The sequence below is a fragment of the Coregonus clupeaformis genome, unplaced genomic scaffold (genome assembly GCF_020615455.1).
Source record: "Coregonus clupeaformis isolate EN_2021a unplaced genomic scaffold, ASM2061545v1 scaf0296, whole genome shotgun sequence".
Classification (NCBI taxonomy): Eukaryota; Metazoa; Chordata; class Actinopteri; order Salmoniformes; family Salmonidae; genus Coregonus; species Coregonus clupeaformis.
Window position 1 is genome coordinate 420,605 of NW_025533751.1, and position 12,147 is coordinate 432,751.

General features: G+C 43.3%; 1 protein-coding gene across 1 annotated transcript in view; it reads left to right on the plus strand.

Annotated features, from left to right (window-relative positions):
• LOC121564227 (AT-rich interactive domain-containing protein 3B-like) overlaps positions 1-12,147 on the plus strand; it is a 66,277-nt gene that overhangs the window by 29,014 nt on the left and 25,116 nt on the right. Inside the window, 2 exon segments of the mRNA XM_045214710.1 lie at positions 5,931-6,008; positions 6,341-6,413. Coding sequence (XP_045070645.1) covers positions 5,931-6,008; positions 6,341-6,413 — 151 coding nt within the window.

The following is a 12,147-nucleotide window of genomic DNA, read 5'->3' on the forward strand; positions in this document are numbered from 1 at the left end:
GTCACCTACAAACAAGCAAGATTTCTGGCTCTCACAGACCTGTAACTTCTTCTTTCAGAGGCTCCTCTGTCCTCCACTCGTTACCTGTATTAATGGCACCTGTTTGAACTTGTTATCAGTATAAAATACACCTGTCCACAACCTCAAACAGTCACACTCCAAACTTCACAATGGCCAAGACCAAAGAGCTGTCAAAGGACACCAAAAACAAAATTGTAGACCTGCACCAGGCTGGGAAGACTGAATCTGCAATAGGTAAGCAGCTTGGTTTGAAGAAATCAACTGTGGGAGCAATTATTAGGAAATGGAAGACATACAAGGCCACTGATAATCTCCCTCGATCTGGGGCTCCACGCAAGATCTCACCCCGTGGGGTCAAAATGATCACAAGAACGGTGAGCAAAAATCCCAGAACCACACAGGGGGACCTAGTGAATGACCTGCAGAGAGCTGGGACCAAAGTAACAAAGCCAACCATCAGTAACACACTACGCCGCCAGGGACTCAAATCCTGCAGTGCGAGACGTGTCCCCCTGCTTAAGCCAGTACATGTCCAGGCCCGTCTGAAGTGCATTTGGATGATCCAGAAGAGGATTGGGGGAATGTCATATGGTCAGATGAAACCAAAATATAACTTTTTGGTAAAAACTCAACTCGTCGTGTTTGGAGGACAAAGAATGCTGAGTTGCATCCAAAGAACACCATACCTACTGTGAAGCATGGGGTTGGAAACATCATGCTTTGGGGCTGTTTTTCTGCAAAGGGACCAGGACGACTGATCCGTGTAAAGGAAAGAATGAATGGGGCCATGTATCGTGAGATTTTGAGTGAAACCCTCCTTCCATCAGCAAGGGCATTGAAGATGAAACGTGGCTGGGTCTTTCAGCATGACAATGATCCCAAACACACCGCCCGGGCAACGAAGGAGTGGCTTCGTAAGAAGCATTTCAAGGTCCTGGAGTGGCCTAGCCAGTCTCCAGATCTCAACCCCATAGAAAATCTTTGTAGGGAGTTGAAAGTCTGTGTTGCCCAGCGACAGCCCCAAAACATCACTGCTCTAGAGGAGATCTGCATGGAGGAATGGGCCAAAATACCAGCAACAGTGTGTGAAAACCTTGTGAAGACTTACAGAAAACGTTTGACCTGTGTCATTGCCAACAAAGGGTATATAACAAAGTATTGAGAAACTTTTGTTATTGACCAAATACTTATTTTCCACCATCATATGCCAATAAATTCATTAAAAATTCTCATTTTGTCTGTCATAGTTGACGTGTACCTATGATGAAAATTACAGGCCTCTCTCATCTTTTTAAGTGGGAGAACTTGCACAATTGGTGGCTGACTAAATACTTTTTTTCCCCACTGTATGTATTTAGACTGCATGACCATTGGCAACCATTTAAGATATAGACGTACACAAGCCCAGTGAGTGAGAGGGTGAACATAACTTACTCTCTGGGGCCTTGGCAACCTTTGGCCTCCTGCCTCTCGTTTTCAGGAGTTTTCTTCCATACTGACCAATGGGCTGGGGCTATTAACAGCCCCTCTCGTCTCTCCAAACGGATCTTGTTTTGATTCCTGATGCTTTTATAGGGTTTGTCTTAAAGGAGAGGTTAGAAGGTAAAACAGTATGTTCAGCACATACTGTTTTACCTTCTACCGCTATGTTCCTTTATCTTCCGTCCTGTGGGGCCACTGAGTGACCCCCCCCCCGCCCCCCCCGCCTCTGGTGAGGGCTACTGACTGTCAGCCCTGCTACACCCCATGAACCTGGCCGCCTGCTGCAGCTGCGTTTGGGTTGAGGGATGGGGGGGCCTAAGGTATCCAGCTGGGTTGGAAGGCCTGCTGGGGGCAGGTCTGGGTCTGGGTCTGGGCCCAGATGTAGATGGTTTAGGTGAAATGGAGATGTTAGCTAATGGGGGAAGGGAAGGCTACAGGAGCTTCTGAGGAACACATTAACTCCTCAGGCTTCACTCCCAGATTCCAAAGAAATGTGTAGGGCTGTCGCGGTGACCGTATTACCACCACACTGGCAGTCACGAGTCATGACCGCAGTCAAATTCCACATGACCGTTGAGTCACCCTAGTCATAGACTGTTCTCTCTGCTACCGCACGGCAAGCGGTACCGGAGTGCCAAGTCTAGGTCCAAAAGACTTCTCAACAGCTTCTACCCCCAAGCCATAAGACTCCTGAACAGCTAATCATGGCTACCCGGACTATTTGCACTGCCCCCCCACCCCATACTTTTTACGCTGCTGCTACTCTGTTAAGTATTTATGCATAGTCACTTTAACTCTACCCACATGTACAATATTACCTCAACTACCTCAACTAGCCGGTGCCCCCGCACATTGACTATGCAACGGTACCCCCCTGTATATATAGCCTCCCTACTGTCACTTTATTCTATTGTATATATAGCCTCCCTACTGTCACTTTATTTTTACTTCTGCTCTTTTTTTCTCAACACTTTTTTGTTGTTGTTTTATTCTTACTTTTTTGTTTAAAATAAATGCACTGTTGGTTAAGGGCTGTAAGTAAGCATTTCACTGTAATGTCTGCACCTGTTGTATTCGGCGCATGTGACCAATAAAATTTGATTTCATTTGATTTGAGTCATGGTAATCTCCTTTTTATGCACTCTGGACATGCATTGATAGTACCCAACTCGCTAGCGGCCATCAGGTCTCTAATGGCCTGGTACTCAGTGCTCTATTGTCCCTCTAACCACTCTGACGTCAATGCAAATCCAATCCAAAATCACATCAAACATCAAAACAGTATAATTATTTTAAAACTCACCATTGATCTACATTTTTTTACCTTACTGCGATGATCAATTTGAAGAAAAAAGTTCAACAGCAGGTTGAAACCGAGTGGAAAACATGGTCATTTTGGATGTTTCAAAACAAAAAAAATAAAAAATGGACAGCGCTTTCTAAGAGGATTAATTCAAAGCATTTAAGGCGTTGCATGTAGAACACCCCATTCGCATATTAGAGCTTATGCATATGCCTATATATGAGCCCAAGCCCCCCCAAAATACCTAATGAAAATAATGATTGTGCCGTTATACAATACATAGCCTACTGCATATTACACACGGCAGAAAAACGCAAAAAAAAATAGATTTAACATGTCTTTGGTACATAATTGTTCTAGCCTATACTCAAATTAAACAAATTCTAGTAATGGCCTTTGAGTGTGGACTGTATTATTATGCATAGCCTACTGGATGGACTGGTTACCTTATGCTACGCTCCAAACTTTCTATCCATGAATCTGGGAGAGAACGTATAGGCCTAGGCGATGCTGTTGGTTCATTGATTGTGCAGGGTATCTTACAGAGTTAGCCTACAATTCTAGTGTATTTGATTTTAAATAGCCTAGTAATAGGGCTTTTTCTATATTTTCATAATGAATATGCTCTCCTCTCGGGTGTGCTCTCCCTCTGCTTCCTCTCCCTCCACTCTCCTCTCCCTTCACTCTCCCTCTTCACTCTCCTCTTCCTCTCTCCCTTCACTCTCCTCTCTCTCCCTCTTCACTCTCCTCTCTCTCCCTCTTCACCCTCTTCTTCCTCTCTCCCTTCACTCTCCTCTCTCTCCCCCTTCACTCTCCTCTCTCTCCCCCTTCACTCTCCTCTCTCTCCCCCTTCACTCTCCTCTCTCTCCCTCTTCACTCTCCTCTCTCTCCCTCTTCACTCTCCTCTCCCTTCACTCTCCCTCTTCACTCTCCTCTTCCTCTCTCTTCACTCTCCTCTCCCTTCACTCTCCCTCTTCACTCTCCTCTCTCTCCCTCTTCACTCTCCTCTCTCTCCCTCTTCACTCTCTCCCTTCACTCTCCCTCTTCACTCTCCTCTTCCTCTCTCTTCACTCTCCTCTCCCTTCACTCTCCCTCTTCACTCTCCTCTTCCTCTCTCCCTCTTCACTCTCCTCTCTCTCCCTCTTCACTCTCCTCTCTCTCCCTCTTCACTCTCCTCTCTCTCATCACTCCCCTCCCCCTTAAGTCCTCCCTCCTCTTCCTCTTCCTCATCTCTATCCCTCCAATCATCTCTAACTCCTCTTCCTCCCTGCCTTCTGCTGCTGAGTCCTGACTCTCCACATCACTTCCCTCACTTTCACTGACCTGGAGGGAGGGAGGGGAGCAACAAATAGGATACAATTGTGGTCAGGAACATCATCTTTCTTCCTCTCACACGGTCTCTCTCTCTCTCTCTTCCTTCCTCTCTTTTTCTCAACCATACACATACTCTCTTCCTAATAATCACCTCTTAAGGGTTTCCATAATAAATTGTGTGATACAGTTACATGCCCCCCCCACACACACACACACAGTAAACAGTATCATCATGATGCTGTACAGCACTTTCAATCAATCAATCAATCAAAACATTATTTTATGAAGCCAGATTGTTTCTCAGTTCATGGTGTGCATATGTATGTCAGACTGATAGATAATCAGACAGGATAGAATACACAAAAATACATTTAATGAATATGTTCATAGATGGGTCAGATTAACAATAAAGGCTATATAGGGTAATCACACTTCAAGACCAATGGTCAGATTACTTTTCATAGATGGTAAGAAGTCAAAGTATGAGGCACAACGGTTTACAGATTCAACACATCAACTATTGTTTATTTATTTAGGATGTTGAAAGTAAAAGATTACAAAGATGACCCTGTGCAGTTTAGCTAAACAGGTTTACAATCATTCTTAATATATTTCGATGGGCATAGTTAGCTGGTTGTCTTTGTAGGGAGGGAGTGATACGATCAAGTGACAGCGTTGCGAGCGAAGCACAATGTTGCCTCCAACTCTGGTTTTCTTGCCTGACAGAGTTTGCCAATGTTAGATCATTAGTTACAAAGCTGGGACAGTTTCCAAATAAATTGCATCGGTAGAAACAGGACAAAACAAAAACGTATTAACTGGCTATGTAAACAAATATCACTGCAACTCTTATCATATGAGCTCCACTGCACAGTGAAGAGGCGACTCCGGGATGCTGACCTTCTAGGCAGAGTTGCAAAGAAAAAGCCATATCTCAGACTGGCCAATAAAAAGAAAAGATGAAGAGATTTGGCTTTTTCTTTGCAACTCTGCCTAGAAGGTCAGCATCCCGGAGTCGCCTCTTCACTGTTGACGTTGAGACTGGTGTTTTGCGGGTACTATTTAATGAAGCTGCCTGTTGAGGATCTGTGAGGTGCCTGTTTCTCAAACTAGACACTCCAATGTATTTGTCCTCTTGCTCAGTTGTGCACCGGGGCCTCCCACTCCTCTTTCTATTCTGAAAAGCCAGTTAGAGCCAGTTTGCGCTGTTCTGTGAAGGGAGTAGTACACAGCGATGTACGAGATCTTCAGTTTCTTGGCAATTTCTTGCAAGGAATAGCCTTAATTTTTCAGAATAAGAATAGACTGAGTTTCAGAAGAACGTTATTTGTTTCTGGCCATTTTGAGCCTGTAATCGAACCCACAATTGCTGATGCTCCAGATACTCAACTAGTCTCAAGAAGGCCAGTTACTGCTTCTTTAATCAGAACAACAGTTTTCAGCTGTGCTAACATAATTGCAAAAGGTTTTTCTAATGATCAATTAGCCTTTTAAAATGATAAACTTGGATTAGCAAACACATCGTGCCATTGGAACACAGGACTGATGGTTGCTGATAATGGGCCTCTGTACGCCTATGTAGATATTCCATAAAAAATCTGCAGTTTCCAGCTACAATAACCATTTACAACATTAACAATGTCCACACTGTATTTCTGATCAATTTGATGTTATTTTAATGGACAAAAAAATTGCTTTTCTTTCATAAACAAGGATATTTCTAAGTGACACCAAACTTTTGAACGGCAGCCCTAAGTGTGTGTGTTTTTGTGTGTACTGAGTGTTCTTTCTCTGTGTCATCTCTCTGCAGAATGGGAGTGCTGCTTGGGCAGATGAGAATGACAGTGGAAGAGGAGGAAGAGGAGAGGCCTCCAGAGACTTTGCTAAGGTACGTATCTGGTCTGGAGCACATTATGGCTGAACCAGGCTTTAGTTAGCACTCAGAGCACAGGCCCAACTGCTCATCAAATACCTATCTAGCTGTAAAGAAAGAATGTTATTCATCTCATGAAGAAGGTCACAGGTCAGATTTTATATAATGAACCCTTTATATTTATTAGTAGTGATTACTTGATGATACTTCCTGCTTTCCCTTTAGTTAGCCAATTGATTAGAAGCAATTAAATAAATACAAATGAAATGTTTGACTTGAATGCTTTATTTAAAAGTATCAAAAGATAAAAGACTAACTGACTGAAATGCAATGGTTTTCACCTTCAGCTGTATGAACTTGACAGTGACCCCAACAGAAAAGAATTCCTGGATGACCTGTTCACCTACATGCAGAAAAGAGGTAAGAAGACTGATGTTTAGAAAGCAACTTTCCCCTAGTACTTCCATTTTAGAGTTTATTCAAATCCTCTTCTATGTGCTACGGTTCACTTGTAGAGATACTGAAACTCTCATAAAGAGGGGGTCTTGCCTGTATGATTCACAACACCATAGTTTCTCTTCCACTATCAGTCGCACGCAAACACATACACACACACACACACACACACACACACACACGAAACAAGTCCTTCCTCAGAGAAAGGAGTAGTCAACTAGAAAATACAGTTTTGCTGTGTTAAAGGTGTTCGAGGGCTTGTCAGGTGAGATCAGCCTCCTGGTGTCCCCCCCCCCACACACACACACACGTCTCAGACCTGAGAGGACCTGTTTAGGCTGTGACTAATTCACTAAGCAAACAGCCTGGAAGGCTCCACAATCAGTCTGCTTTCTAAACATGGCCCCTCAAATGAGAGAGACCACCTCAGACTACAGCACTGCTAAGACATACAGGGCTCAGTTCAATCCAACCTGCAATTTGCAGAAACATAGCTTTTTCCATGTGGTCATATCACATTTTCAGAATGCTTTTAGGTCATGTTCAAATGCCAGGTACACTGTTCTCCATATGTATTTGGACAGTGAAGCTAAAAATAATTATTTGGCTCTATAGTACACCATTTTGGATCTCAGAAATGACTACATCAAGCTTGTGACTACAAACTCGGATGCATTTGCAGTTTGTTTTGGTTGTTTCTGGTTATATTTTGCGCAAAAGGAACTGAATGGTGACTAATGTATTGTCATTTTGGAGTCACTTTTATTGTAAGTAAGAATAGATGTTTCTGAACACTTCTACATTCATGTGGATACTACGATGATTATGGATAATCATGAATTAATTGCGAAAAAGGTTGAGTGAGAAAGTTAGAGGCACAAAGAACATTACTTCCTTCTTTTCACTCTGTCATTTATGTTAGTATTGTGGAGTAATTACAATGTTGTTGATTTTAAAATCACCATTGGCCTCATGGTGAAATCCCTGAGCGGTTTCCTTCTTCTCCGGCAACTGAGTTATCCACCTCTGGCCTGCTGGCTCCCCTTCCTCTGCGGAAGCATAGTTCCCGCTCAGCCCAGTCAAAACTGTTCGCTGCTCTGGCACCCCAATGGTGGAACAAGCTCCCTCACGACGCCAGGACAGCGGAGTCACTCACCACCTTCCGGAGACATTTGAAACCCCACCTCTTTAAAGAATACCTGGGATAGGATAAAGTAATCCTTCCACCCCCCCCCCCCCCAAAAAAAAAAGTGTAAAGTCGTTATCCCACTGGCTATAGGGTGAATGCACCAATTTGTAAGTCGCTCTGGATAAGAGCGTCTGCTAAATGACGTAAATGTGCCCTTGAGCAAGGCACTTAACCCTAATTGCTCCTGTAAGTCGCTCTGGATAAGAGCGTCTGCTAAATGACTAAAATGTAATGTAAATGAGTTAGGAAGGGAGCCTGTATCTTTGTAATGACTGGGTGAATACTTTCTCAAGGCACTGTACCATGATGAATTTATTTTTTTATTTTATTTTTTATTTCACCTTTATTTAACCAGGTAAGCCAGTTGAGAACAGGTTCTCATTTACAACTGCGACCTGGCCAAGATAAAGCAAAGTAGTGCAATAAAAACAACACAGAGTTACATATGGGGTAAAAAAAAAACATAAAGTCAGAAATACAACAGAAAAATATATATACAGTGTGTGCAAATGTAGCAAGTTATGGAGGTAAGGCAATAAATAGGCTATAGTGCAGAATAATTACAATAGTATTAACACTGGAATGCTAGATGTGCAAGAGATTATGTGCAAATAGAGATACTGGGGTGCAAAAGAGCAAAATAAATAACAATATAGGGATGAGGTAGTTGGGTGGGCTAATTTCAGATGGGCTGTGTACAGGTGCAGTGATCGGTAAGGTGCTCTGACAACTGATGCTTAAAGTTATTGAGGGAGATAAGAGTCTCCAGCTTCAGAGATTTTTGCAATTCGTTCCAGTCATTGGCAGCAGAGAACTGGAAGGAATGGCGGCCAAAGGAGGTGTTGGCTTTGGGAATGACCAGAGAGATATACCTGCTGGAGCGCAGACTACGGGTGGGTGCGACTTTGGAGACAAAACGGATGGCACTGTGATAGACTACATCCAATTTGCTGAGTAGAGTGTTGGAGGCTATTTTGTAAATGACATCGCCGAAGTCAAGGATCGGTAGGATAGTCAGTTTTACGAGGGCATGTTTGGCAGCATGAGTGAAGGAGGCTTTGTTGCGAAATAGGAAGCCGATTCTAGATTTAACTTTGGATTGGAGATTCTTTATGTGAGTCTGGAAGTTGAGTTTACAGTCTAACCAGACACCTAGATATTTGTAGTTGTCCACATACTCTAGGTCAGACCCGTCGAGAGTGGTGATTCTAGTCGGGTGGGCGGGTGCTAGCAGCGTTCGATTGAAAAGCATGCATTTAGTTTTACTAGTGTTTAAGAGCAGTTGAAGGCTACTGAAGGATTGTTGTATGGCATTGAAGCTCGTTTGGAGGTTTGTTAACACAGTGTCCAATGAAGGGCCAGATGTATACAAAATGGTGTCGTCTGCGTAGAGGTGGATCTGAGAGTCACCAGCAGCAAGAGCGACATCATTGATATACACGGAGAAAAGTGTCGGCCCAAGAATTGAACCCTGTGGCACCCCCATAGAGACTGCCATAGGTCCAGACAACAGGCCCTCCGATTTGACACACTGAACTCTATCTGAGAAGTAGTTGGTGAACCAGGCGAGGCAGTCATTTGAGAAACCAAGGCTATTTAGTCTGCCAATAAGAATGCGGTGGTTGACAGAGTCGAAAGCCTTGGCCAGGTCGATGAAGACGGCTGCACAGTACTGTCTATTATCAATCGCGGTTATAATATCGTTTAGGACCTTGAGCGTGGCTGAAGTGCACCCGTGACCAGCTCGGAAACCGGATTGCATAGCGGAGAAGGTACGGTGGGATTCGAAATGGTCGATGATCTGTTTGTTAACTTGGCTTTCGAATACTTTCGAAAGGCAGGGCAGGATGGATATAGGTCTGTAGCAGTTTGGATCTAGAGTGTCACCCCCTTTGAAGAGGGGGATGACCGCGGCAGCTTTCCAATCTCTGGGGATCTCAGACGTTATGAAAGAGAGGTTGAACAGACTAGTAATAGGGGTTGCGACAATTTCGGTGGCTAGTTTTAGAAAGAAAGGGTCCAGATTGTCTAGCCCAGCTGATTTGTAGGGGTCCAGATTTTGCAGCGCTTTCAAAACATCAGCTGTCTGAATTTGTGTGAAGGAGAAGCGGGGGGGCATGGGCAAGTTGCAGCAGAGGGTGCAGAGTTGGTGGCCGGGTTAGTGGTAGCCAGATGGAAAGCATGGCCAGCTGTAGCAAAATGCTTGTTGAAATTCTCGATTATTGTAGATTTATCGGTGGTGATAGTGTTTCCTAGCCTCAGTGCAGTGGGCAGCTGGGAGGAAGTGCTCTTATTCTCCATGGACTTTACAGTGTCCCAAAACTTTTTGGAGTTAGTGCTACAGGATGCAAATTTCTGTTTGAAAAAGTTAGCCTTTGCTTTCCTGACTGCTTGTGTATATTGGTTCCTAACTTCCCTGAAAAGTTGCATATCGCGGGGGCTATTTGATGCTAATGCTGTACGCCACAGGATGTTTTTGTGCTGGTCAAGGGCAGTCAAGTCTGAGGAGAACCAGGGGCTATATCGGTTCTTAGTTCTGTATTTTTTGAATGGGGCATGTTTATTTAAGATTGAGAGGAAATTACTTTTAAGGAACAACCAGGCATCCTCTACTGACGGAATGAGATCTATATCCATCCAGGATACCTGGGCCAGGTCAATTAGGAAGGCCTCCTCGCTAAAGTGTTTTAGGGAGCGTTTGACAGTGATGAGGGGTGGTCGTTTGACCGCGGACCCGTTACGGACGCAGGCAATAAGGCAGTGATCGCTGAGATCCTGGTTGAAGACAGCTGAGGTGTATTTAGAGGGTATGTTAGTCAGGATGATATCTATGAGGGTACCCATGTTTACGGATTTAGGGTTGTACCTGGTAGGTTCGTTGATAATTTGCATGAGGTTGAGGGCATCTAGCTTGGATTGTAGGATGGCTGGGGTATTAAGCATATCCCAATTTAGGTCACCAAGCAGTACAAACTCAGAGGATAAATGGGGGCAATCAATTCACATATGGTGTCCAGGGCACAGCTGGGGGCTGAGGGGGGTCTGTAGCAAGCGGCAACAGTGAGAGACTTATTTCTGGAAAGGTGGATTTTTAGAAGTAGAAGCTCAAACTGTTTGGGCACAGACCTGGATAGTATGATGGAGCTCTGCAGGCTATCTCTACAGTAGATTGCAACTCCACCCCCTTTGGCAGTTCTATCTAGACGGAAAATGTTAATGGATTGGAAGTTATTTTTCCACCGTAGCTACTGGCTTTCTGTGACTACACTATACAGTACTACTCAATTCCTAATTTTATGATTGGATCCCTCCCTGCACCTGCAAGGCTTGTAAGAACGGAACAATAATTCCTCTCTTTCTCTCACACTTCACTTTTCTCTTAGCTCACAGATTGAAGGGTTTGTTAACTAACTTGTAACACATAAAGAACAGTCACATTTAACATGGTCAATTCATAAGCACAAATAAGAATTGTAAATAAAATTATAGATATGATGTTCCCCCATGATGAAAGGGTGCCATGACTGAAAAAGTTTGGGAAGCACTGATCTAGCTAATGATTAGCGCAAATACAGATGGGCAACCCATGTTTCTGCTTATTTATTTATAGCCACTATGCTGCATCATTTGGGCTACAGGTGATAAAGCATATTGCTAAATAACACACCAGCCTGATAATATGGACCAATATTTTGTTAGGCATGTTTTTTGAGGGGGAAATTATATTTTAATGGTGTCACCATTTTATTTTCATAAATTTTGGAATCGAAAAGTCACCAGAGCTGCATTCGGTACAAAAAAACGTAATGCAACGTTCAATGAAATGGAAACCAGTTGAAAAACGGGGAGGGATTCGGTTGTGGGTTCAAAATGCACCGCTTCCCTTCAAATATGTCACTCAGTGCTTCAAGCCATACCTCGGCACACCCACCAAACGGAGCAAACGTAGGCTACCTTAAAGTCTGTTCAAGAAAGTTGAAGAGCGTTTCGGGGGAAACATGTAATTCAGTTGTTACACAATGTAGAAAACGTTCAATCGAACTGAACGCACCCCAGAACTGATTTTCTCACAGTCGTTCTACCAAGAAATTGTCAAGCATGGTTCCTTTCTGAACTGTTAGAGTTAGACCAACAGTTTAAAGTAATACAGAAATTATTAGGATTTCAGTTGTGGTTGGAATATATTGACCAAATTATCAGAGAAGTTTTGTTGTATTTTACCTTAAAAATTCACCAGAAACAGCTATTTCTTCTTGTTTTATTATCCTGCCCCTAGAAGGGTGTTGACCCTGGAACCCATTTACCATGACCACCCCCAATATGCAACAAAGTTATGCACTTGACAAAACCTAACACAACCAAAACAAACTGCAAATGCATCCGAGTTTGTAGAGTCAAAAGCTTGATGTAGTCATTGTGTACTAGGAATATAGGACCAATACTAAACTTTTGACTACTTTAATACATTAAGTGTATTTTGTCCAAATACTTGACTTCCTCAAATGGGCG